General features: G+C 32.6%; 1 protein-coding gene, 1 long non-coding RNA gene and 2 pseudogenes across 2 annotated transcripts in view; 2 read left to right on the top strand and 2 right to left on the bottom strand.

Moving 5' to 3' along the window:
- LOC142637853 (uncharacterized) overlaps positions 1-27,880 on the top strand; it is a 74,804-nt gene that overhangs the window by 19,539 nt on the left and 27,385 nt on the right. The gene's annotated exons all lie outside the window — the stretch shown is intronic.
- Positions 254-2,966, top strand: LOC142638283 (FBD-associated F-box protein At4g10400-like; annotated as a pseudogene).
- LOC142641240 (expansin-A23-like) lies at positions 10,284-11,948 on the bottom strand. The gene is made up of 2 exons (XM_075815640.1): positions 11,831-11,948; positions 10,284-10,900 (listed from the first exon to the last, which is right to left on the bottom strand). The coding sequence occupies exons 1-2, from the start codon at positions 11,946-11,948 to the stop codon at positions 10,284-10,286; spliced, it is 735 nt and encodes a 244-aa protein (XP_075671755.1).
- LOC142638803 (F-box/FBD/LRR-repeat protein At4g26340-like) lies at positions 19,855-22,659 on the bottom strand (annotated as a pseudogene).

The raw sequence follows: 27,880 nt of genomic DNA, 5'->3' as shown, positions 1-27,880 counted from the left end.
TTCTTCTTCTTCTTCTTCTTCTTTCTTTCTTTCTTTCTTTTATTTTTATTTTTTTTTTATTTTTATTTTTTATGTACTGAATGATAACAGTCCAGAAACAACAGAGATACAGCATGGAAACACAACAAAACCGCAACTGAGTTACAAAACAGAGCAAAGCGAAAAAAACGCAAAAGACCAAACTTGGAAATATAAATCCCGTCATATATAGGGGTTATTATTCATTACTCAAGTCTGGATGAACCCAAAAATGATGTATAGCCTCCTTGGATGTGAAAATGGAATTTTTGTAGGTGGTGTCCAAAATACTGGAAGGGGTAGATTTGATGGTCAGCATCATTCCCTGCTGCGCAAGGGTCTTCAGAACATTGAGCAGAACATGCTCTCTCCAATTAGCTCTTCCAGTACCTTTCTATGTCTTCTCTGTGCTCCAAGTATTAGTTAACACAACTAGTTTACTGATGAATCCCATTATCCCACCTCCTTTGCTTTTATGACTGCTTCCACAATGACCTCTTGACCTGCTAAGGGGGTGGAATATGCATTCAAGCTATTGCAACCTTCAAGGAGTCCGACTCCTGCTGCATTTTTGGCCTCAAAAGAATATACACTCCTTTTGTATTTCTTGTTCCTGATTCTTGTTGTCTTGATGAGGCGTTGCTTTCCACTGTCATTTCCTCATTGTTTCCTTTGCAGCATTCCCTGGACGAGTCATTATAAGCTATTTCAAAATTGAATGGAAGAATGCTTGAATCCAATGTAGAGTTAGTGCCTGTTTGACATTGCTATCGGAAGTAGAGCTTAAACTACAGAGTTTTTGTGATAAAGAGTTTGGGCAATGTCTATTACACACATGCCTATTACACACAACGTGGCGGAGCCACATGTAGACTAGGGGGCGATTGCCCCCATATTTTTTAGAATTCCTTTAATTCCCCATATTATATAAGATATTTACAAGTATATCCAAACAAAAAATACTACTTTGACCCCTCAAATTTTTTTATTAGTGGTAGGAGCCAAGGTATAATACTTCCCATTATTTAAAAAATTATTTTGTGTAAAATATAATAAAATTCTTCCCTATGATGTGATGTGATGATGATATGAGCACATTGTGGAATATGGAGACTAATTATGGTGAGCTCAAGACTAATTATAAACACATATTCTCCTTTTCTTTATCAAATTATCATATGAGCATTACAACCTGTCCTTGTTTCAACTTATTTGTTTTTTTTTTCACCATCTCTCAGGAGGTTCTAAATCCTTCTTTATAACAATTAAATTTTCTTGAAGTCATCAAACCATCTTTATTACTTTTATTGCACCATTCTTTAGGAATACCAAATCTAAAATTACTTCCATATTCATTAATTTAATGCCAAGTTTTGGAATATAATCAATAGCCAAAATTCGACCATCATCATTGTTTTCCTTTGTAATTGTTAAATGTAAATTATAGTAAATTTAAAAATGAAAATAAATGAACGAATGATAGTGGAACTTTTGTAGTCTTATTATACAGTCTATGAAGTATTTGGATATTAACAATAAAAATTAAATTAAAATAAATAAAAAACCAGATGGTAGTTCAAATTTTGCTTCATTTGCTATTTCGCGCCCTATGTTTGAACGTTAACAGCTTTAGACATGATTAGAAGAGCTCTACGAAGAACCCACACATATTGTGTACAGAGTTTTGGCTCAACGCAAAGCACCGTTGCTCCGAAATTTTAGCCTCACTGTTCTTTTTCCTTGTCACCCTTTCCATCTTCACACATGGGTCGACACCGTTATAGAGCGTAATGTCCAACAACTCCATCTTGCGATTTATCATTTTGATGAAAAACTTTTCGAGTTGCCCCGTTGCGTTTTTACATGCAAAACAGTTTTGATACTAAAACTAAGAATCGATATTGTGCTCGATCCTCCTCCTTCCTTTCAATTACAAAGCCTCAAGATTCTGTGTCTCCACAAGATTCTACATAGATCCAACGACTCTTTCTCGAGGCTCTTATCTGGCTGCCCAGCCCTCGAAGATTTGACTGTCATTTAAGAGAAGATTCGGATGGTGCCATCAATTTTAAAATAAACGTACCTACCCTTAAACGTTTACAAATCAAGTTGGAATCATTTGAAACCTACGTCCGTGATTTCAAATTTGAGATATACGCCCTAGTGCTCGACTTCTTTCGATTTAATGGTGATTTGGGGAACTTCGTTTTCATTGAAAATCTACCCAACTTAGTTGAAGCAATTGTAAATCTTGGCACTTATGAGGTTTAGTTTCTGAACATACATTATGGAGATTTGGTATTTTCAAGCTTCTTAGCGCACTAAAAAGCGCTAAATTCCTTGAATTTTTACCTGGTCACAAAGAGGTAATAGTCCATTTTTATCTTCATTTTTGTTAGGACTTTATTTAGTACAAGCTTTTTGACTTAATATTGTGTATATATTTATAATCATGCGGTGCAGTGCATCCTTTTTGGTTCTATTTTTCCTTCCAATTCCATGTACCAAAATTTGGTCCGATTGAAGTTCGAAGTTAACCAATTTAACTGGCACGTTCTACAAGCCTTACTTCTAGTGGCTCCTTACTTAGAAGTTCTTGTTGTTATTAAGGTTAGTTAACTTAATCAGAGGATATTTTAATTATTGTTCCATAAACTTACACTTGTGATTTACTGTACCGTGTATGCTGTCATCAGAATGGTTATTTATGCTGGATGGGGCCACCGGATGGTTCTGGTTGTGTGTTATCACGCCTCAAAACTTTTAACTTCAATAGATTTGAAGATTTGAAACATTAAGTTGAATTGGTAAAATATATTCTAAAGGAGGCAAGGCTCCAGAACAGAATAACAATCAAAGTTTCTGCCATAAATATTAAGGAAAGTGTTTTCCAGAAACTATCAATGTTTCCAAGGCAGTCAAAGACATGTCTACTTACTGTTGACTGAGGTTTATAACTTGAACTGGTACTTAGCAACAACGTAGGTTACAACTATTTTTGTTTGTAATAGATCCTGTAACAAATACTTTATGTTTGTCATAGACACTCTTTAGGTGCTAAAGTGACATTACTATCTTCTGGTTGTCAATGAATTTGTTTTTTTGGTTTGCCCTTATTTGGATTGTATCAGAGAGAGAGAGAGAGAGGATCAACTAGCCAAAGTACTCTAACCTCCTTGGTTGATAGAAATTGTTTCAACCAATATGCAGAACGTTCAGTTGACCTTCATAAGATAACTAGCTGGTTTTTGAATTTTCAGAATGGAATGTTCATAAATATGCTTCGACTACCTCTTGATATGCCTGAAATCTTTAGGATCTGGCTCACTCAATGTGTCTGCTATTTTGATATGCTAAGATAGATGATGGAGGACCTATTAGTTAATGTAATGCAACTGAAACAGGGGCTTCTAATTGTGTCGTCACGTATGTTCCTGCAAAAAACCTTGAAAAGACAGGTTTCCATCCATCTAATTCTTATACTCTCTTCTTCAATTTTGTATTGCTTTTATCGATGCTTTTGATATTGTTCTCTTAGTCTTTTGTCATCCTTCTACCCTACAGACAGGACAAACAAAAATTTGTGATTTCTTTTGATCGGGATCTACTCATATGCATTAACTACACTCGAGTTTCTTCTTATTTCAATAAAGTTGACTACTTATCAAAAAAAATTATTCCGCAAATCCATTCTATACAAACAGATTTTTTGTGGATATTATGTTGAATTGCCTTAAGTTTCTGCTGTAGGCAACCAATTGTTCTAAATCAAGATCCACTTGTATGCATTGATGTTTCTTCTCTAGCGTTTTCTTTAATTCCGCCTTCTCAATTCACCATAATTATAGCCTAAGTTACAAAAAGCCTAAGTTATGTAGCCTAGCTAGTTAAGTTACAAAGCCTAATTCATGCATGGTGAGTCTAATGCACTTAGAAGCATGAAGTAATAACCTTTGGATTCTGAGAACAATGTGCATGTCTTGTATCAAAGTGTGTCTCTATTTATATCTAATACTTTGACAATTATTTTAATTTCTTTTGCTACGTGTCTTGTTGCTATTGCTCTCATTTCCATAAGCAATGATTAAAAATCCATCAATAACTATTGTAATGTAACTAGGGGTGGCAATTTGTGTCCACGAGTCAAGTTTATGTCATGTCGAGCCATGAGCATTTGGCCATATGGATTGATCTGAACCCGACCCGTTAAGTAAACGTGTTAGGAACCCTCAACCCCCTAACACGACCTGTTTATTAAACTGGTCGATCGGACACAACTCGTTTAATCCATTTAATTAACAAGTTATGTGAAGTTAATAAAAATCACCCGTTTAATAACTTGTTTGATTAATAGGTTATACCTAACCTAAATAACATGTTATCAATTCCCATATATCTAAAATTAAAATACAATTACAACCATAAATATAGTAATAACATATAATTACAACTATAAATTAAGTAATAATAACAAAAGATAATATCTTTATAAGCTAAACAAGTCAAAAGAGTTCACATGTTGAACCTAAATACGACTCGTTTATTAAACAAATCAATTGTGTCGACCCGAATATGACCAAACCCATACCTAGAAACCAAAAAAAATGTAAACAAATAGAGGGGAAGCATGTAAAGACTTAAAATTCTCCATAAATAACACAAAATACAAACAGATTTTAGGTCCTATAAACGGATTAAAATTCTCCAAGTAAACAGATTCTTTTATACAAAAGAAAATAAAAATAAAGGGGAAGCTATACCATCGGGGATGTGTTAAGCGGCCGAGGGAGGGGAGGAGTCCGAGGATGGCCGTGGTGGCTGTAAAGGAAGGTGGTGGTAGAGGCGGCGGAGTGTAAGGACGATTAGATCTGCCCAATTGACGATGGAGAGAAAGATGGACAAAGGCAAGATGATGGGTAAGGCCGGGGGCGAGATGGACAGCGTGGAGGTTTAGATCAGAGGCCGGTCAAGCCATCAGTGGGTTGGATGGTGGTGGGATGGGTAGGCTGATTGGCGAGAGAGTGAGGTATAGCTTCTTTTCTTTTTCTTTTTTTGCATTTGACCCAAGTGAGAGACCGAAAGTTTTGTTTAAGGGTGTGTGGGAGAACAAAATTTTAAGTGGGAACCTAAAAAGTTGATTGGGAATCCTAAAAATTTTATTGTGGCAGTTTTAAAACAGTTGCACTAGGTAAATAGACTTATTATGGCGAAATTCTACCTATTTGTAGTTGTTATCAAAACTGTCATAATAAGTATTGACAAAGTCAACACCTATTGCAGCGGTTTTAAACTGCTGTAATAGATAATAACTAGGCGAAGACCTATTACAGCGATTTTGAAACCGCTGCAATAGGTGATCGAAATGAAGAAGTCTATAGAAACGGTTTTAAAACCGCCAGAATAGGACATTTAAAGAAGAAAGAAGAAAAAGAGTAAACCCTATAGCAGCGGTTGTAAAAGCATTGTAATAGGTCTTCAATATGAGTAAACCTATAGTGGCGGTTTTAAAACCGCCATAATAGGCCATTTGAAGAAGAAAAATAGTAAACCCTATAGCGGCAGTTTTAAAAGCGTTGTAATAGGTCTTCAATATGTGTAAACCTATAGCGGCGGTTTTAAAATCGCCATAATAGATCATTTAAAGAAGAAAGAGAGTAAACTCTATAGCGGCAGTTTTAAAATCCCTGTAATAGGTCTTCAATATGAGTAAACTTGTAGCAGCGGTTTTACAAACCACTGCAATATATCATTTAAAGAAGAAAAAGAGTAAACCCTATAGCAACGGTTGTAAAAGCGCTGTAATAGGTCTTCAATACGAGCAAACCTATAGCAGTGGTTTTAAAACCGCTGTAATAGGTCATTTAAAGAAGTAAAAAGTAAACCCTATAGCAACAGTTTTAAAACCACCATAATAGGTCAAGAGATGGGTTTGTTTGGTTAGGTTTGACTTGCTCTTAATCGATGGTGGTGGTGGGTTTGATTGTGAGAACATGAAGTTTGCTGGGTATTGTTGCTCTTGTTCTGGGTTTGATTGTGAGAAGGTGAAGTTTGATTCTGGGTTTGCTCTTGTTCTCTTCGACATGCACTGTTGGTTTCTTTGATTTGTTTCTTATTTTTCTGGATTTGATAGAGATTAGATTTGGTTGCTGGATTTTTTTTTTTAAACGATTTGGTTGCTGGATTTAGATTCGGGGTTTGTCATATATTGGTTTGGGTACTGGGTTTATTTCTCAAATTTGGGAAGAACTTGTAAAAAATTGAGTAATTAATTTTTTTTTTTTAATTTTGGCATTTAAAAAATGTAAATAATTTTTTTAATAATATTTCAATGCTCATGTCAGTTTCCCCGTTAGTTGGCTGACGGAATAGTGCTTCAAGGACTTAAATGTCCCGCGTTAATTGGTTTAGGAACTAAAAATGGTAAAAATAAAATGTAGGGACTAAAATGGAAAAAGTGCAAAATGTAGGGACTAAAAGTGCATTTACGCCTTTTGTTTATCCATATACACACAGAAGTCAATTTTTTCTCCCAAGTTTATCACCTGGATTAGCTCGCTATTAGGGTTCAAAGAGAAAAAAAAAATGGGAATCATGATTGCTTCTTCTTTAAATTTTACCGGCATACATGTTTTTTTACTTATCCATATGGACACACAAGTCAATTTTTTCTCCAAAATTTATGATCTAGATTACCTCGCTGTTAGGTTCATAGGAAAAAAAAAATCATGACTGCTTCTTCTCTAGATTGTTATGCCATAGCATTCTATTATCAATACCACTGCCCAAATCAATTTTTTCATTTATATAGATGCATAGATACTTTGTAGGTGCAGAAAGGACCCCTCCAAGCATCCTCATACCCTCTTCCATCCCTTTGAAAATCACAGTGAGGTTCTCCTTAGAGAAAGTATGTATCTCTTCGATCTTTCTTTCTCCTATCTGTTTCTTGGCTTTTCTCATCTAAATTTTGTTTTGATTAGTTTCTTGGTTAAGATTATTTTTTTAATGAGTTTCTATTTTTTATTTTATGTATTTTTGTTTTTATGTTTGTAATTTGTATTGTGATAACATTAATATTACTTGCTGATACAAATATGCTCTTGCTCTTATTGTTTAAAAGCAATAAGATAACTTAATTGTAACTAATAGAATTTATAATTTATACAAAATTTTGATCTATATTTCTTATTCAAATTATTTACCTACTGAAATAAAAATAAAAAACTAATGCAATGTTTCTCCTTTCTCCTATTCTCAAATGACTAGGATGCGGACGATTTACAATTCCGTTAAGGACATTCACCCCGAGATGAAAAATTGGAAAGTTAAAGTTCTAGTGGCTGGAAAAACAATGCCACGAACATCAACGCAAGGTGTCAGCGCATATCAGAGGCTTATATTGATTGATAAAGAGGTTAGAAACAAAAATTAATAATATTATACACTGTCCAGTTTTTTCATGTGATTAGTTACATTTTACATTTTTTTTGCGTCAATCTAATTAGTTTATATAGATAGCCAAGAAAATTAACAGTAAAAAGAATATTTTTAAAGCATAATTATTAAACTTATATTCATTATAATGAAATATGATCTAAGTACTACACAAATATTGATTACTATAATTGGATTTATATGTTTCAGCCTTAAGCCTGTTGGTTTAACAATGTGGGACCAGTTCTTCACGAATGAATCAACAACTATTTTGGAAATTATCAATTACAAACCTGTTATTATAGCAATGAGATTGAAAGTGGTTTCGCATAATGGTAAAAGATTTCCAAAATCTTTTTTCTTTATAAACTAAAACACCTATCTAATATTAATTGTAGGAATCTTTCTGTCAACTAAGCCATCCAACTCCTTTGTCATAAATCCAAATCATTCTAAAGCAACTGCATTGGAAGGATGGTAAATTTTGAATCTCTTATGAACTTCTTCCCTAAGATTATAAATTCTTAAGATATTTCGTAGCTTATTTTACCTTTTTACTTGAATTATAACAAACATCTTATTCTAATTAATTTCTTCAGATCCTCTTTTTCATGATTAATATCATTGCTCTAGTTGTAAATATTTTGATTTCACAAGTGACTTTAATACAATGAGTCCCTTTACTAGAATAAAATGACACATTCTTTGGTGGTTGTATGTAATTTTTTATTTAAAAATAAATAAATGGTTTTAATTGAATGGAATGATACAATCTTTGGTTGTTGCACATAGGACTACTTATAATCATAGGCTTTTTTTTTTTTTTTTTGCATATTTCTAAATCTCCACTAAGATTGTTAGTCATTTCTTATCTTTTGTGTGTATATTTATCACTCTCTATTTTTTTTTTCCATCCCCATAAGGCTGCTAGGAATGAAAAGTTGCTTGAGGATATCATTAGCAAAAAACATGATCCTGCATCTTCATCTAGTACCTCTATAATGCCACGAATGGAAAATTTGACACATATTGGTGCTATCGCAACTTTGCCTAAAACGGTAATATAATTTTCTCTCTCTTATATAAATAATGTTTTCACAAAAACCCAGCGAGTAAAGAGGCAAAAATTATATTCAATGAATACAACAAGTAAATTTTGGGTTAGAGCATCGATCTTTGACAAAAAGTTGGATAAAAAATTCTAGTACATGGCATGCAACAAATGTAACAAAGGTACTGGTGTTGAATACAATGAGCCATTTTGATGCCTATTTTGCAAGGAAGAGGCTGTCGCTAAACCTAGCCATGTACACTATCAAAGATATAACCTTTCTTTTGGTCAATAATTCCATAATAACTCTTACTATTTGATTGCTTATTTATTATAATTTTCATTTTAGGTGTCAAATTGAAGTTGATTTATGTGATGAAACTGGATCATTGCTAGCCACCTTATTTGGAAACAATGTAGAAAATTTCTTGAATTGCACATCGAAAACTTTGATGCTAGCAAACACTGAGGTATAATACAAGCACAATTACAAAATTCTATTTATTTGTTCATTAAACTTACAAAGATATAGTTTAATAGTTCATAAATCTCTTGTTTTGATTATGTTTGAAAATATATGAAATTTTCACATACTTGCTTTAATGTAGGATGGAATACAAAATTTAGAAAACATCACAAGGCCTTCTTCCGACCAAGAGTTCAGTATTCATCTCAAACCTACAAGCTATGAAGTTCGAGGAGAAACGCAAAATAGATTTAATATTGTTTCCAGCTTTGATTTGCCAAAAGGAAATGAATGAATACAAGCTACTTTGACAAGTAAATTAATATGTATATGTTTTTGAGAACTTCACTAGAGGTATAAAAAAAAAAATGAATTTTTGAAGATCATGGAAGTCAGATAGAGACATAATTGTTACTCAATTATGTATCAATTTGTCTTCCCTTTTGTAGGTCAAATGTCTAGATATGGATAAACACTTTATTATAGACCTTTTTTGGTATACGTTATATACTCATCTTTATAAACTACGCTTGTGATATTGAAGCTCTTTTTTGTATAAGGTCTAATTTGATCTAACGTTATTATTGTAGTTAATTTATCCCATCCTGTATTTAGATTTTGACATAAATATAACTTGAAAGATTATATCATTTATTTAATATAACAAATAACATATTTGCTATGTATGTGATCTTTCACAGTAAAATATGAAAATAGCATTTGGGGAAAAAAGTAATGGGAACAGGGTTGGAGTACTGGTGGCTATGTTGAAGTTAACCATAGATTTGATAATAAAGCTGAATATTTTGAAACATTTAATGGTATAATGTCTAAGCAATTCAATAATTAAATAATTATAAATAAATTTCATTTCTAACCTTAATTGTAATCTTTCTACTGGTTAGCACGTGCTGTGCATGTGCTTCAAAACTAGTATTGATGAAGTGCATGACTTGCAACAACAAAAAATTGAACCTAAAGCTTAAAACTATCTTAAAGTTTATGATTATGAGCATATTAGTCAACAAAGGCAAAACTTGGTATTTCATCAAAAAAAATTAGAAGAAAAAAAGAAGAGGCAAAACTTGGTAAGGACCAACGGAGATTTTTCGAGGGCACATAAACCCCATTAAACTGGCAACGCCCCCATGATTTGACGTTTGTCACTAGATCTACGGGCACGATACTGAAAGTCAAAGACATACATCTTCATTCAATTAATTTATTGATAAATTATTACAAATGGCATACTAATGAATCTAGACAACGTAACATTGCTTAGAAATCAACTAAGGAAAAAATACTAGTGAACTTCTAAAAATTAATCTTGGCCTGATAATTTTGACCAAATTGCCAATTAGGAGGTGCAACATTGTCAAACTCCAACATTTTTCCATCACTAGTAGTGGCTTGGAATGACAAGCTTTGCCCTACCAATGGTGTGCCAGTTTGCCAATTTTGGCCCCATTTGCGTGACATTTGAATCCAAGCGGTGTTAGAGCCCTTGATTTTGACATTAGAAATATCACCAGCGCCTCCAACATTGTACAACAATACAAGCAAAAAGTTTGGATTTCCCGTTATCTGAAACCTAACCCCTCCTTGCTTAATGCATGGGGCTCGACGATACTTAACAGGGATAATCCCAGCTTTAGCTGGTGCAAGTTTTGTGAACATGGGCATGGACAAGTCAAAGTGTTGAAGTGGTGGGTTGCACCAATTCCCACTAGGGTTAGAGCTAGGAGGGCAAAAATTGGTGGCAGTGACTGTGATTGTGCCAGCATTTGGTATGCACCATTGTGGATCATTGACACACATGATCTCAAAACAAGCACCACAAGTGGCTCCATTGTTGAACAATGCAGTGCTTAGGGCTGTTGTCGCGAGGCCATACCCTTGTTGGAAAAGATCACCATATCCACAAGCTCCCTCTGTCACATAAAGTTTCAACTTTGAAATTATAATCTTGACAATTAACACTCATAACCCACAAAATTTTTTATTATCCATTTGATGCTTGTAAAGAACATTTTGAAACAATTTTGAAAATATATAAAGATTAAAATAAAACACTTTAAACTACAAGAGCAATTTCAAAATAAATATAAAAAAGGTTGATGACAAAATATGCAATTTATCAAAGAAAAAATTAACAAGACTTTTGGTTATAACTATGAAAATCATATATATTATATTAAAATGGAACCTGGAAGAAAGTTTAATCAAGAATCCAGATTAGATTCTAATTGAAGGAAAAAAAAAAATGCTCCCCTCCCTTGAATTTTGAAGAAAATAATACTCCTCCCCTTCTATTAATATTAGTAACGAAATGTTCCATATTTTTAAAAGATCTCGTTATCTAAATCTAACCATGAATAGTAAAAAGATCATATTATAAACTCAATTCAATTTGGTGTGTAAACAAGCAGACTTAAATTGAAGATTGTACTACATATTCAACTGATAGTATTCAAATTCAATTGCCAAACATAGGTGCTTACTATCTCATTATGCTAAGGCTTGATCTCTTATTAACCTTGTTTAGTAAAGCGCTATTCTCTTCATATATATATTGCTCACTAAATATATCTTAACAACCCAATATTTTTAACATCAATTTAAAAGAGTTTGGTCAAATAAAAGTCAGTGGAAGATGGTTTTTTCCCTTCTATTTTGGGGTAAAGTGTCATTCCCTAAACCTTAAAGAAAGGGAATGTAATTACCCCTAAATATTAAAATTGTACGCTACTCTTAAAAAATTAGGGTTATAGCTAAATTCCTTCCACCCCTAGTTATGACAATATAATTGTACTTATTCAACAACAATATATATATATATATATATAGACACACACACTTACGCATGGTTCCTCCACCATTCATGTCACCATAAAACGTTGCATGTGCATCAATCCAAGTACTAGTTATTTTCTTGCCAATGCTGATTTTCCTGCTCATGGCTATCACAAAAAGAGTCATGAATATTATGCATGTAAAAAAATTTTGAGACCTAGCCATGACTATTGACTGATAAAGATAAAGTGAAAGGGAAGGAGGGCAGAGAGAGACTATTGTATTCTTAAGCAAGGTCAAGGAGATGGTAATTATAGGCGTCAAGGAAAACAAATAAGGTAAAAAAAAATATTATATTAATTCTTATTATATCTATACAACTTAACAATTGTGAGAATTAAAAATAAAACTTTTATACACATATACACTTAGATTAGACTGGAGTATAATTCTATTTATCTCAAAAAAAAAAGACTTTATGATTGAAAAAAATAATAATTAATGGGAATTAATAATAAGGAATTTCTAAGGGGGGAAAATATAATGACAGGTGTATTCTTCTTCTTTCTTTCCTTTTTTTTTTCAAGAGAATATTTATATTCTTTAAAGCCCATGAAATGTGGCTAGTAGAGAGCCAAACATGGTTAAAAATAAATAAAAGATGAAAGGATAAGATAAAAGGACAATTTCCATTCAACACAAATTTGGCAAACATATACAGGGGAAGCTTGTCTGTAATTTTAGTCTAATTAATTTGCTCCTATCATACATTTATAAAGTTTGGCTAAAACTCCCACTAAACTATACTAACATAATTACATATTTTGAAAATCTAATTATTGGATTATATATTCTTTATATTCTTAATATACATGTCAAATTTTACGTCAGTCGCATGTTATTTACTATTTAATTTATAAAATTATTTTATGCATAATTTGACATGCAAAAACTTGAAAATTTAAACATTTGATTGATGATATAGCTACTAATATATGAATTTTCTGAAAATATATCTAGATAAATAAAGAGAATATTCAATTTTGTAAATCCATGGAGAAGTAAAGAGAATGTTCAATTTTGTAAATCCTAGGATGTCTCACCTTTCCCTAAGTGGCATAGCTAACTTTAAATATTTCAGATTCTCCCCACCCCCACTAAAAATAAAAAAATTTTAAAAAAAAAAATCTTTGCATATTTTTCTAGTAATAAAATTAAGCGATTTCTTTTTTTTTTTTTCTTTTTTTAGGAACAAAATTAAGAGAATTCTTTTTTTTTTTTTGAAACCAGAGAATTCTTATTAAACCATGTTGGATATTTTTACAAAAATATCATAATCTATTTTAATGTTCATTTAAGTGATTTGAGGAAATAATTCCCTTAATGACAAATCGGTTTATTTGCTAAATTTGAAATTCAAATATATGTCTATAACATTTTTACAACAAATCCTATGTGGCAGGTTGTTATTGGTTATTATTGTTGGGGCAAAAAAGTAATATTAGTGTTAGGTTCAAATTTAAACCAATAACAACTAACCACCTAGGATTTGTTGTGAAAATATTGTAAAAATGTTGTGGACATAAAACCTCTCATAAATTAAAATTTGAAAAGCCGTTGTCAATGTTTTTAGTTAGGAAAGTTTTCCTATCTTTAACGTGATTATTTAGTACCATCTATTGCCAGCTTTTCAGTTTTATTACATTATATATATTTTCCTTTATAAACTTTTGCTCTGAAAGGATTCTTTTAATATATTAATGTTGTTACATTATAAATGGAAAGTGATGGAAAGTATCAAAAACTTATTTCTATATAACTATTTTTGAATTGAGAGGTGCTACGTTCACAACATTTTCACAACAAATTATAGGTGGTTAGTTATTATTGGTTCAAATTTGAATCTAATACAAAGATTACTTTTTTGCCCCAACTATAACAATCAGTAACAACCTACCACCTAAGATTTGTTGTAAAAATGTCCACCTAAGATTTGTTGTAAAAATGTTGTGGACATATCATTTCTCTTTTGAATTATATGTTATAATATGTTACAATATATAATAGCATTTACTATTTGGTTGAAAAGAAAATCAAATCTTTTGGGAATATTTTAAATTCTGAAATTTTCTAAACGGCTTGGTATTCAAATTTCAGCCACTTTATGGGCTATTAATTCCAATAGCATTACTACCGTGCACCTTTGGTATGATGATCATTTTATAAGTATAAGTGCTTATGGGGTGTGGGGGGTGAGGACAAAGGTTCAAGTTTTCAAAAGGAAGCTTCACACACATATACACTTGATTATGCTAGAGTAGAATTTATATCTTGTATTAAAAAAAAAAATCAATAGCATTATGACTCCTTCTAATTGTTTTCAACATAGATTTTCGTAAAAGACAAGTTCATGTCGGACTTTTATATATATAGGAAGAAATAAAAAGTTTCAAAAATAACCTTATTTGAATGGATTTGGCTTACTTCCAGTACTTTTTTAATTGGACATGTCCTTTTTATTTTAAATATATAATGACAAGTGGTAGTGGATTTTAACTTCCACCTTTTTTTTTTTTAATAATCATCTCCACTTTTTACTCTATTTTTTGGGAAAAGAAAGTGTTATAGAGAGCTTATATCCTATGAGCAGTGTAGGCTCGTAAGAATAATCAGCAAAAGTGGTTAGGTTGTTGTATCCTAGAGACAACATGCAAAAATTATTTGTCTAACTACATTAGATAGTCCGTAGACGACACGATTTGTCTCAAGATAGTGAGTTGGTTCATGCCTCATCTTCTCCGCCTCTTTTGGTAATATCATTTTATGTAATTTCCAAAAAAAAATCAGGTAATATCTCTCCTTTATTTCCAACAAACCATACAAACATTAAAAATAATTTTTATTAACGTAGGTCACTCACTTCTTTGTAATTAAATAATAATAAAAAAGACCAATTAGACTTGATAAAAAAATTGAATTTAAAATTAAAAAAAAAAAAACTTGTTATTAACATAGGTCTCAATGAAATAAGAAAAAGGTAGTAAAATGTACAAACTAATAAGATTAGTTATTTAAATATGAACAGGAAAAATTTATTGGATGCCTTAACTAAGAGCATTGCTTTATGATATATTTTTATAAATTTTTTATGGGAAAAGAAAAAAGCAAATCAATTTTTTTGACAGCTTTCTATATTTTCTATAAAAATGATGTCAAAATTTTCCTAAATTAATTTATTAATAATTGTCCTAAAAGCACCCATTAACATGAGTCGAACATGATAAAGTTATTGATTGAAGTTAAATCCTTTTTTATACACAAAGGAAGCAACAAAAGAAGTCTAAAACAAGAAGGCTTGGAGACCTCAAGTGCACGCCCATAAACTACATTGTCTGTCCCATCTGTATTAGAGGCTTTAGAGCATCCTATAACACAAACTCATAACTTCTTCAGCTAATGAGGCCTTTCTCTTTTGTCATGCCCATGTAGGGCAAAAAACGTAGTATAATTTTTGTTCTTTATTAATTTGATATTTTCAAGTAATTATCTAAAGTTTAGATGTAGAATTGGTATTCCATTGATTTTAAGGGTCTTTAATGCCTTTTTAATCGACTAAGAGTCCTTATCAATATAGAGATGGCAATTTTGGTCCACCCCAAACTAATCTACTTTGCCCCGCACATATTTTTCCCTCCCCACACAAGTATTGAGGTGGTGATGGGGTGAGATTTTTGCCCTACACCTTAGGACGGAGTAAGGATGGATTTAGGTTGCCTAGTCACGCCTCGCATATGTTTACAAAAAATACCATTTATTTTATTTTTATTCCAAAAACACCCCTGGGTTCTTACCATTTAATGATAAAGCTCAAAATTTCAACTTTAACTTAAAAACTGTTTTTCACCTATAGTTTAATGCACAAAGCTAGAACAGTGATTTGTAGGTCTTGATCAACAAATAGATTAGCCAATATCCAATGGAATTGATCTAATGAAATTTCATAGTTGTATGAACAAACTTTTGGATAAGATTTGCATCCCCTCGCAATTGATGAAGTAACAGGTTTTACATCATCAATTTAAGCATATTATACGACAAATTTCACAATAGAATTACTTAACCTTTTTTTTTTTTTTTGGCATATTAACTTCCTAATCAAAGTCCAATAAAATTTTACATGAGGCACTTAGGAAGCCCAAAAGTAGGTCCTCAAGACAACTAAATACCATTTGTAGAAATTAATTAAGTTTATCCACAGTCCAAGAATGGCTTTACTATCCTCATTTATACTATTGTCCTTCCAGGTTTGGTTTTTTTTTTTTTTTTTTTAGTGAAGTGCTTTTCACTTACAATTTTGATAATAGACGGCTCCACTTGTAACTCAGGGTGGTCACAGGATCACCCTAATTTGTCAAAAAGAAAAAAAAAAAAAAATATATATATATATATATATATATATATATATATGTGTGTGTGTGTGTGTGTATACTTGCAAAAAAAAAATTTAAATATATACTAAACTAACTTATTTTGACCACCCTAATGAAAATATTGACCATCCTCACTTGAGAATTACCAGAATTTAGGTTCAATAAAAATAAAAGTAATGCTACATTCACAATATTTTTATAATAATTTCATTACAAATCTTATGTGATAAGTGAAAATTGGTTTCTAATTCTAATTTGGGTCCAATATTGACATCACTTTTAAACTAACTAATAAAAAATTGTTGTGTAAGATTTGTTTTAAAAATGTTAGAGATGTAGCATTACTCCAAAAATAATTCTAGCCCCTTAAACATAATCCTTAATCCCAAAAAAAAAAAAAAAAAAAAAAAAACCTTAAATAACAACAAAAAAATGCCCAAATAACAACAACAATAACCCTAACGAAAACAAAATCCGAACAAACAATAATTATTCAACAAAAAAGCATATTCAAAAAGAAAAATAATCATTCAAATTTGTAACACTTTTAACCTATTACAAGAAAATAGTCTCTAATTTCATTTTTCCTTGAAAGGACTCAAGAAAAATATTGTAGCTAGTATGAGTTCTCTTTAGTAGTACCAACAATTATGTTCTTTTTAGCTTTGCAGTCATAATAATTTTGCTCTCTATAGTGACTCACTTAGCTCGTAGTTATAGGAAATATTATCCATTTCACTTTCTCTTCTCTATCATCATTTCAATTCTCTTACTTTATTACTATTTATTAAATTTTGTATAATTTAAGTTATTAGTGACCACCCTAAAAAAAATTCTTAGAGCCGCCATTGATTTTGATGATTTTAAATCAGGGCGAGAAATTCAGCTTGGCCAATTAACACCAAAAATCAAGTACTCCGTTTGTCCAAAAGAATCTCTGGAAGCACTTCAAACTAGAGACAAGTCAGTCAAAAATCAAAATAGGTTGTAATAGGTTGGTGCATTGAAGCCAATGAGCTTTAGATCAAATAACACCTCCTCCAATAGTAAGAAAACAGCGGGTAATGTTGTAAGTATTATGACCATTGAGTAGAGCCATAGCTTACAAACACGAATAAGAGATTGATATGTTCAACATAAATGAACATTAAAAGAGATGCTATCCTATTCAATGATCACTAGACACAAAACAGCAAAGAAAGACAATTCCAGAATGGAGTTGCAGGCTAAGAAAATGATGAAAGCTGGTTCTGATAAGGCTAGGGCAACATGTATGTTCAGAGGGAGGTTCTGGTATTGCATCAGAATGTAGAACTTTAGAACATGTTGGAGGAGAAACATTAATGCATACAAGTGGATCATGATCCAAAGCTAGTTGCATTACAGCGGAAGCCACAGCAACTCAACACTATAGCAGAAAGCCATAGCAACTCAACATATCATGTGGATTGAGAAGGAACTAAGGAGGAAATTTTATTGATAAGTAACAAACTTTATTGAAATAAGAAGAAGCTCATGAGTAAAATCCAAGTGAGCATACAAGATAAATCTCTTAAAGAAACTGATAAAGAAATGAAAATTGAGAAGAAGCATAAGTGCAAATAGGTAGATCCTAATATAAAGAAATCATAAATTTTTGGGTTCTTTCTTTCTTTCTTTTTTTAAATAATTGAAATAATAATATGTTTGCCAGAGGAGGACAAAAGACAAAGATAAGGGTTGTAAACGAGTCGAGCTTTGTCAAGTAATGAATGTTCAAGCTCGGCTCGATAGCAAAAGCAGAATGTTCAAATTTGGCTTGAACTTAATACAAGCCTATAAATAATGTTCAAGCTTGAGCTTGTTATAAAGTATAAAAGTTTGAGCTCGGCTTGGTTTAGCTGGGTTCATTACTCAAGCCAAGCTCGAGCTCTATATCAAGCTCAAACTCAAGCTCAATATCATGTTTTTGAGCTTGAGATCCAACACAAGTATATTATCAATCATATATCAAGTTTATTATCTAGCCTATTTGGTTTGGATGAGTGATCTCAACTTATAATTAATTAAAGTTTTAGAAAGATATGAGTTTACTTATCAAGCTCATATCAATTTCATTACCAAACTCATAAATAAGCCTAGGCTCAACTTGTTTTGTTACTTTTGTATAGAGCCTTGGTGCTCACGAGCTTGTTCATGAACAATATTTTTTACTCGGGCTCAGCTCATTTATTAAACAAGCCTAAAACTAAAGCTCAAGCTTGGCTTTGTTTATAAAAAAATAAACATAAACGAGCTTTTTGTCAAACTAAACCCAAGCTATTTATGAATGGCATGGTTCATTTACAATCCTTAGATAACAATAGCAAAGATATAAACAAAAGCAACACAAAAAATGAAGAAGAAAGTATAAGAATTAGATGGATGGGAAACCTGCCTATTCATTTTTTTTTTTTTTTTTGGTGGTAAAATACATGTTTAACAGGATTTGAATCCCCTGTTACTGATGCAACACATGAACATGAACATGAACTAACAGATTCACATGAGAAGAACTCCAACATTTTTGGTCTAGAAGCTTCCTAGTCAAAATAGAAAAACATTTAAGATACAGGTGTTAAACAGCCCAAAAACGGGTCCTTACGACTACTAAATACCCATCATTTTTGTTTTTTTCGATAGGTGAGTTTTGGACCCAAGGGAGGGGGGAGAGCAAATTCAAACTAGTGACCTCTGCTTTACGAGGCGTGGTCCCTAGCCTATTCTTCTACCACTTGGAATTGACTAATAATTATCATCTATATACATGAATTCATGAACTAAACATGGATCACCAAGTACTTTTTCCCACAAGAATCTAGAAGTTCATTAATAAACAAAGGGCTTGCAAGGATTTAATAGATACAACCAGTAACAAAGGAGAAGCTCCCAAAACGATTTAACTTTGAGATCTTACTTTCCCAGTTCATCTACACCAAGAAGTGCATAATACTATATCTAACTCCTTTGGGGTGCTTAGGGTACTCTAGTCAACCACATTGTCAAGCCACTTGATGAAGTTGCCATGTCAAAAGAAGTTACCACCAATTACTCCATAGGGTTGTCTGCAAGAGTACAAATATTCGTGAAGATGAATATAGAAAAACTAAATTTGATAGGAAAAAATGTATCTCAATTTTTTTTATTGGTAAGTTAGACATGCACCTCCTGAGGCTTGAACCAATGAACTAACCATCCATCCTATTATTGAGGTAGAATTAAGTGCCATTTGAGATAGAGCTAATTGGCAGTATTTCAGAACTTACAAGTGTTTCTTTTGAAATATAATTTTTGCGGTCACACTTCTGATTAAAAGTTAAAACAATCGATTACTTTACCATTTCAATTGTCATAGTTAGGCAACAAATTGAGTGAGCCAGAATCTAAAATTTCAGCACATATCAAGAGGTAGGAAAAGCTTATTTATGAACATTCCATTATCAAAATTTTAACTTGTTTCAAAAACCAACTATGCTTACCTTATGAAGGTCAAATGGATGTTCTGCATATTAGTTGCCACAAACCCAGGGAACAAATTCTATCAAACAATCTCACACCCAAATAAGAACCAGAAAATGGTAATGTCACTTCACCACATAGAGAGGCTCTATTAGAAAGACAAAATATCTGTAACATACCTTCAAAATTAGTTGCTAAGTACCAGTTAAAGTTATATACCAATCTCAACTGTAAGTAGACATGTTGTTGAGTGCCTTGGGAACATTGATAATTTCTTGAGAACACTTTCCTTCGAATGTTGAGCAGAAACTTTAATTGTGATTGTGTTCAAGACTATTGCCTCCTTTAGAATATATTTTATGAATTCGACTTCATGTTCCAATTCTTCATATCCATTAAAATTAAAAGTTGTCAGGCGCGATGACAAATAACCACAACCATCATGTGGCTCCATCCAGCATAACTGACTTTTATGGTAATAATGCCGATGAAAACATACACAGTACAACAGTAGATCATTAGTGTAAGTTTAGGATACATTAATTAACCATATATTCTGATTTCTGAATAACTTAACTAACCTTATCAAGAACAAGAACTTCTAAATTAGGACCCACTACAAGCAAGGATTGTAGCACGTGCCAGTTAGATTGAGTAACTTTAAAGTTCAATCGGACCAAATTTTGGAACATGGAAGGATATATATAACCAAAGCCTATGCACTGCACAACAACATTATAAACACAATAAGCCTAGTCCTAACAATATTAGAGTCTGTTTGAATAGAACTTATTGCTGAAAACTAAAAACACTGTAGCAAAATAATTTTAAAATGTGTGAATAGTATCACGGGACCCATTTTTAATGAAAAAGTTGCTGAAAAATGAAATTTATGGGTCTGTAAACAGTGCACAGATGCACTGTTCACGGAAGACTTAGTCAACAACTGCGGCTGAAAAAAAAAAAAAAAAAAAAGGCTGAAAACACGAAATGGGCAAACGCAAAACGTAGACGCCGAATCCAAACGTTCTCTTAGAGCAACCACATCAGCTCTTTTAAAAATTTCCTCTATTTTACACAAAAAATCTACCTTTTCTATTTTACACTATCACTTTTACAAAATCTTTACATCAGTTCCTCTATTTTACCCATCTTTTAATTAAATAATCAATACTCTCACAATTTTTTATTATTTTTCCTAACCAACAAACGCGCGCTCTCTCTCCTCTCATTTCTGATTTTTTTTCTCTCTCTCTTCTTTCTCATTTCTGATTCTTTCTCATTTATGATTTTTTTCTCTCTCTCTTCTTTCTCATTTCTCATTCTTTTCTCTCTCGCTCTCTCTTTCTCTCCTTTCTCATTTCAAACTTTTTTTTCTCTCTCTCTCTACTCGTTTCAGATCATCTCTCTCTCTCTACCATCCCGTTTCAGATCATCTCTCTCTCTCTACCATCCCGTTTCAGATCATCTCCCTCTCTCTCTCTCTCTCTCTCTCTCTCGATTAACACTTCGATCCACTTGGATCCGAGCTCCGATCTATGATTCACCAGCTCCGAGCTCGGATCCGATCCACCAGCTCCGATCCGCGCCGATCCACCAGCTCCGATCCGCACTGATCCACCGGCTCCGATCCGAGCTTCGAGCTCCGATCCACGATCCACCAGCTCAGAGCTCCGATCCACAAGGTCCAATCCACAGCCACAAGCTCCGATCTGAGCTCCGATCTACTATCTGTGTGTATCTCTTTCTTTTTCTTTTTTTTTGAGAAGTGTATCGCTGTGATGATTTCTGTGTGTTTGTTTGTGGGTGTATTTGTGTGCATCTGAGGAAAACGAAGATGAGCAGTTAACTGGGTTGTTGAGCACAGATAGGAGAGAGAAAAAAAGGAGCCAATGGAAATTAATTTAAAAAATGGATAAACGAGCTACAGTAACCGTGTATATTTACACGTTACTGTAGCTCGGGGATGGATTTGCACAATTTTGCATGTTTTTACACCCACTGATGTGTGCATTTTTTGGCTCAAAATGTGTAAAATTGGATGCTCTTAATCAACAAAAAACATGAAAACCGTGACAAAAGATAAAAAGGGGTCTTACCTCTTCGTCACCAGGAATAATTCAATGAATTTAGCCCTATTTAGTGCTCTTACAACCGTGAATACTTTATCTGAATCATACCTCTCAAATACATGACCTACTACGTAAACATTGAAATGTGCTTCATTTAAGCGGGCTAGTTTTTCAAGGAAAACTATGTTTGACAAAGAACCAAAAAATTGAAAGCACTCCAGAACTGGGGCGTATATTTCAAGTCTGGAATCAAGAGGTTCGGGTTGAAATGATAAGCAGTCGATACGTAAGCGTTTCAGAAAAGGTAAGCTTATTTTAAAATTCACAATGACAGGACCGATTACAAAATCGTTTACCACTGCCAAATCTTCGAGGTTCGGGCAGCCGGAGCAGAGGCTCGATAAAGAGTTGTCGGATTTATAATAAATTTCGTAGAGACCCAGAATCTTGATGCTTGGGAGTTGAAAGGAAGGAGGAGGATCGAGCTCAATCCTGCCACTAAATTCCAGAGCCACCAATGTTTTGCAATGAAAAGCGGTATGGGGAAACTCGAAAAGTTGTCCACAGACAATATAGAGATCGAGGTGTTGGACATTACGCGCTATGGCGATATCGATCCATTCGTCAAAATGGGAAGTGTCACAAGGAGAATTCCATGAGAGGGTAAAATTTCGGAGGATGGGTGCTGCGTGTTGAACTTAAACACTGTACACTATGTGGCTGCTGATGGAGTTGTGATCGAGGTCGAGTTTTGGGACGAGAGTCCATAGGGGCTTCCACCTGCTCGACAAAAGCCTCTTTGGTTGGAAGGAAAGAAAGGATGTCGCAGATAAGAGAGTCCGGTAGATTGCTGATCCTGGCTTTGTCCGAAGATAGTTCTGTGCATTTCGAGTTCGCCTGAGCAGCTAATTCAGCCATCAAGAAAGGTTAGGGTCTGCTGGAGCTGGAGTTCTATGTTTTGTTTTTTTATTTGACTTCAACAGACACTGTGAAGTCACTCTACCTCTCTACTCTCTAGGCTATTCTCTTCTATAGTCATAGTTTTAAGTTTCTAGTGTTTTTTTTTTTTTTTTTGGTTAAAAATAGTTTCTGGTTGTTTCTACTTGACTCGATTTTAAACATTATCTAAAGATTAAATTTATGCGCATGGCTCATTTCCTTTTTTGTTTAAAATAAATATATAGATTACACTTTAATCAACTGTCATTTTCATCCATGAAGTTCCATTTTATTTTTGTTATTTGAGTTTAGGTTCACATTAAAATTCTACATGTCTCATTTACTTTTTTTTTTTTTTTTAAGGAAACTGTAATACTTATTAGAACACACGAACACAAAAGTAATATACAAAGACCTAATCTTTATAATAGTAGCTTGGGATTATAAGGACTAAAACTCTAACACACACAACCAATGTGTTATAAATATCCCTATATATATATATATATATATATTTTTGCTTAATAAAAGTTACGGTCCAAAAACTATTTGAAAAAATATATTTTTAATGCTAAATACTATAAATTTTTAAATAAATAATTAAAACTAAAATTTAAAAACTATCACCTTCTTTCAAAAAAATTAATTTAAAAAAAATAATCTTCTTCTTATTATTATTTTTTTTCTTTTAGGATCAAATAAACTTTTTGAATGGGTTCTAAAATATGGCCACTAGATCGCAATGAGGAAACAACAAAACCATGTTGCAACAAATTCGGTTTACTCAACTAAATGATATTGGGTTGATCGATGAAAAACACACCGGTGAACTTTTTCTTAATCGTTTCATCGTGAGAAATGTTATATTTATAATATTTTCACAAAAATACAAAGTGGCATATTGTTACTGGTGAGTAAAAAAATAATTTCAATAGTAAGTCCAAATTAGTACTAGTAACATCCTGCCACCTAAAATTTTTTGTGAAAATGTTGTTGATATAACAATTTTCTTTCATCAAACACCTACTTTAATTTCATCAAGTATCTTATATGCATTTTCTAAATGTGATACATTTGAATATTATATAATGTATTTTTAATAAATTAATTAAATAATAAGTTGACAAATTAAATGAGAAAAAGTAACCAACACTACAAATTCACTAATATGAATTTATTTATTGATACTGATTAATTAATATAAAATTATTTTATTGAATTTTCTCATGGATTACGCATATTAACGACTAGGTTATGTCAATTATTAGAGGAAATATTTACCTCTCCATTCACCCACCCAAAACAAGCATTTCACTAAGTCTTTAGCTGAACATATTATATCCTCTAGAGAAGGCTTAAATTTCCAAGGAATGGTATCTGATTTTCCTTTTTGAAGTTACAAGATGTTATGATTTTGCAGTGCATTACAAGTTACAACTTCCTCTTTTTAACAATTCCTTATTGCTCATTGGAGGCTCTTTTGGTCTCTCTCAACCCCACAGAGGCCCAAGGCAGGGAGGCTCCCCCTCCCCATTATTTTCATCATATGTACCGAAATATTTTCTCATTTATTTCAAAGAGCAAATCTTAATGGGCTGATGTCTGTCATGGAGTGTCTGAATTTGTATAGAAGTATGTCATCCAAATCTTCAATCTTCTTCAGTAGCAACCTAAGCAACAATCTCCAAAAGGATTTACTTACCTGAGGCTTCCTTGGGTTTTCAATAGAAACTATTAAAGATATTGGCTTATTTAGTTATTAACGTGTAATGGTTCAAGAGGTCCAGCTATATAATAAATCCATGTACTACTAACCCTCGAACATGTAGTCTCTATATATACTCTATTAGGGTTTATTGTACAATAGACATTGATAATATTGCTAATAGTAACAGTCTAGCAGACATAGGCCGAACCACGTAACCCTAGTGTTCTCTCTCATTCTCTTATCTTGTTTCTGCTCACTACAATTTTCCAACGACTATTTTCTTTTTCTCTTTAGATTAATTTGAATAGAAACAAAAAGCATTTCTTTGCTAATATTGTTGAGAAAATCAATTCCAGAACACAAGGATGGAAATCAAAAGTTCTTTCATATGCTGGCAGGGTTACCTTAGCAAAATCTGTACATGTTGCCATTTTACGTATTCCTGGGTTATCTCATCTTTGCTCTAACATTGATGTTTCTATAAAAAAAAAAATTATTTGGATCAGATGGGATAAAGAAGAAATTAATGTTGTATGGAATTTAGTGATTCTTTATGCAAACCGAAATGTGTTGGGGGTCTTGATCTCAGGAAAGTAGTGGATTTTAATAAAGCTCTCATGGCAAAATTAGGCCAGATGCTTGCAGAAGAAAATAGCGAAGAATGGGGGTGAAGATGAGGAGATCCAGGTACTTAGGGGCCATTCCTTACTCAAAGCCCCTTATGGAAAGGAATTTTAAGTTCCAGGAAACTCATAAAGAAATTTTTCTTGTTTTTGAATTGACACTGGGCGCCCAATTAATATATGGGAGGATCCACGATCCCATATATCACAAATTTCTCCCCAAGGCCTATTAATGATAGCTTACCTACAATTCATTGGGTTGCTGACCTCTTGACTTAAGATAGAACCCAATGAGACTTGGATAAGCTCTACAATCTCTTTGACACTCCTACGGTTTATGCCATTCTCAAAATAGATATCTACTCCTTATAACTTACCATGTGGGCGAGTTGTAGTACAAGTTATCTCATTTTATGTGGCACTAACATTACTCTTTGCTGATTCGAACACATGCTAGCAAAGGTAAATTTTCTGTTAAATCAGCATAGCTAGTTGATTAGATGGCTTCCTGGACACAGGCTCTCTTGATCAAACAGGGTGGAAACACTTAGGGAACCTCAAAATAAAAGTAAGGCTAAAGCTAATGTTGTAGAAACTAGTACGGAATATCTTGCCTACCAAATATGTTCTTAATGAAAAAGAGTGTGGCTTGTGTCCAGTGAAAGTTATCACTAGACACGTTGAATTGTGAACACGTGTCCACTCTTGGACACGTGTCCGAATCCTGACGTGTCCAATGATAACTTTCACTTGACACAAACCCTTCCCAATGAAAAATGGGTTTAATCTGACTTCTCTTGCTCACTTTACTCTTACCACAATGAAGCAACTGAACACTTGTTCTTTTCATACCCCTTCGCATCGATAATATGGTCTCTCTTTTTTGGCCTTTCAACTTTGCTGCAGTTGACAACATTCCCATCAATGGATGGATTAATAAAATTATATACCTTGCAAGTTATATACAATTGTAACAACTTAAAAAATAAAAAAAAAAAAACATTTTAGTTTGTTGTCAGACTCTAAATATTAAAGCTCTTTTCAGTTAAATTTCTGTAATTTAACTCTACTTCCTATGTCATCAATTCATTATTTCTATCAAAAACTCATAGTGCACTAAAGATACTTTCAATGTTGAAGCTCAAGAGGTTTTAGTAGTATGAACTTGTTGACAAGAATTGCGACCCTCAAAAATAATTAAGTTTATCCACAATTCAAGAATGACGTAACTACCATTGCACACCCTTGGTGCGATAGTCACTCCACAAGTATAAGTGCTTGTAGAGTGTGGAGAGCAAGGGCCAGAATTCAAATCTCCAGGAAGAAACTTCACACACATATACACTTAAATTAGGCTAGAATAGAATTTCTATCTTGTTAAAAAAAAATGGCGTTACCATCCCATTTATACCATTCTCCTTCCAGTTGCGTTTCACTTACAATTTTAATGATTTTGAATTTGGGAGAAAAATTCAGCTTGGTCAATTAACACCACCATTAGAAAATCAAGTACTCCCTTTATACAAAAGAATATTTGGAGAGAAACCCTTCAAACTTATTATATATCTTTTTTTTCGGTATGAATTTTGAAAATCTAACCGTTGAATTTCATGTTCCATATGTTCTTAACATGCATATTAAATTTCATTCAAATCAGATTTTATTTACTATTTGATCAATGAACTTATTTTTTATACACAATTTTATATTACAAAAACTTGAAATTTTAACATATGTTTGATGACATAGCAATTGATTTTTGATTTTCTTGAAATTTTGCAAGCATGAATAATATAATAAGAACATGCAATCCAACGGTTAAATTTTTAAATTTCACACTCAATATAAAAATATTTGATAAGTTTAGAGAGAAACTTTTTCCAACCGAAAATAGGTTGGTGCGTTGAAGCCAATGAGCTTTACATCAAATAACACCTCCTCCCACATTAAAAAAACAGAGGGTAACGTCGGAAGTATTAGGACCATTGAGTAGAGACATAGTTTACAAACAACGATAAAAGATTGATATGTTAAAACATAAAATGACCATTAGAAGAGATGCTATCCTATTCAATGATAACTAGACAATAAACAGACAAGAAAGACACTTCCAGAATGAAGTTGCAGGCTAAAAAATGAGGAATGTTCGTACTGACAAGGCCAACTTCCATTTGGCAAACATCCATCTTTAGGACAACATTTATACTCAGAGGGAGGTTCTGGTATTCATCAGAATGTAGAACTTTAGAACATGCTGGAGGAGAAACATTAATGCATACAGAAGAAAGCCAAAGCAACTCAACATTACAGCAGAAAGCCATAGAAGCTCAACATATCTCATGGGTTGAGAAGGAACTAAGGAGGAAATTTTTTTGATAACTAACAAACTTTATTGAAATATGAAGAAACACAAGGGTAAAATCCGAATGAGCATACAAGATAAATCTCTTAAAGAAACTGATAAAGAAATGAAAATTGAGAAGAAGCATAAGTGAAAATTGGTAGATCCTAATCTAAAGAAATCAAAAAAATTTGGGTTCATTTTTAATAAATATTAATAATTGAAATAATAAATTGTTTGCACTGTCTCTTGTGCAAAAGGAGGACAAAAGACAGCAAAAACAGTAGCAAAAATATAAATAAAAGCAACACAAAAAATGAAGAAAGTATAAGAATTAGATGGATGGGAAACCTGTCTATACATGGTTTTTTTGTAGTAAAATATAAATTAAAAGGATATGAATCCCCTGTTACAGATGCAACACGAACTAACAGGTTCTCCATAAGCCATGTAAGCAAATAAGATTCACATCAGAAGAACTATAACAGTTTGGGTCCAGAAGCTTCCTAGTCAAAATACAATCACTTT

Source organism: Castanea sativa, chromosome 6 (genome assembly GCF_040712315.1).
Source record: "Castanea sativa cultivar Marrone di Chiusa Pesio chromosome 6, ASM4071231v1".
NCBI classification, from domain to species: Eukaryota; Viridiplantae; Streptophyta; class Magnoliopsida; order Fagales; family Fagaceae; genus Castanea; species Castanea sativa.
The sequence above is the reverse complement of the archived record's forward strand: the minus strand, read 5'-3'. Positions and strand labels throughout refer to the sequence as shown.

What these genes read in the sequence shown, in the direction of transcription:
- LOC142641240 (XM_075815640.1), bottom strand. Translation starts at nt 11,948, where the DNA reads ATGACTCTTTTTGTGATAGCCATGAGCAGGAAAATCAGCATTGGCAAG. An exon ending in GAATGGTGGAGGAACCATGC is followed by an intron (nt 10,901 to 11,830) that starts GTAAGTGTGTGT and finishes TTTATGTGACAG; the next exon opens with AGGGAGCTTGTGGATATGGT.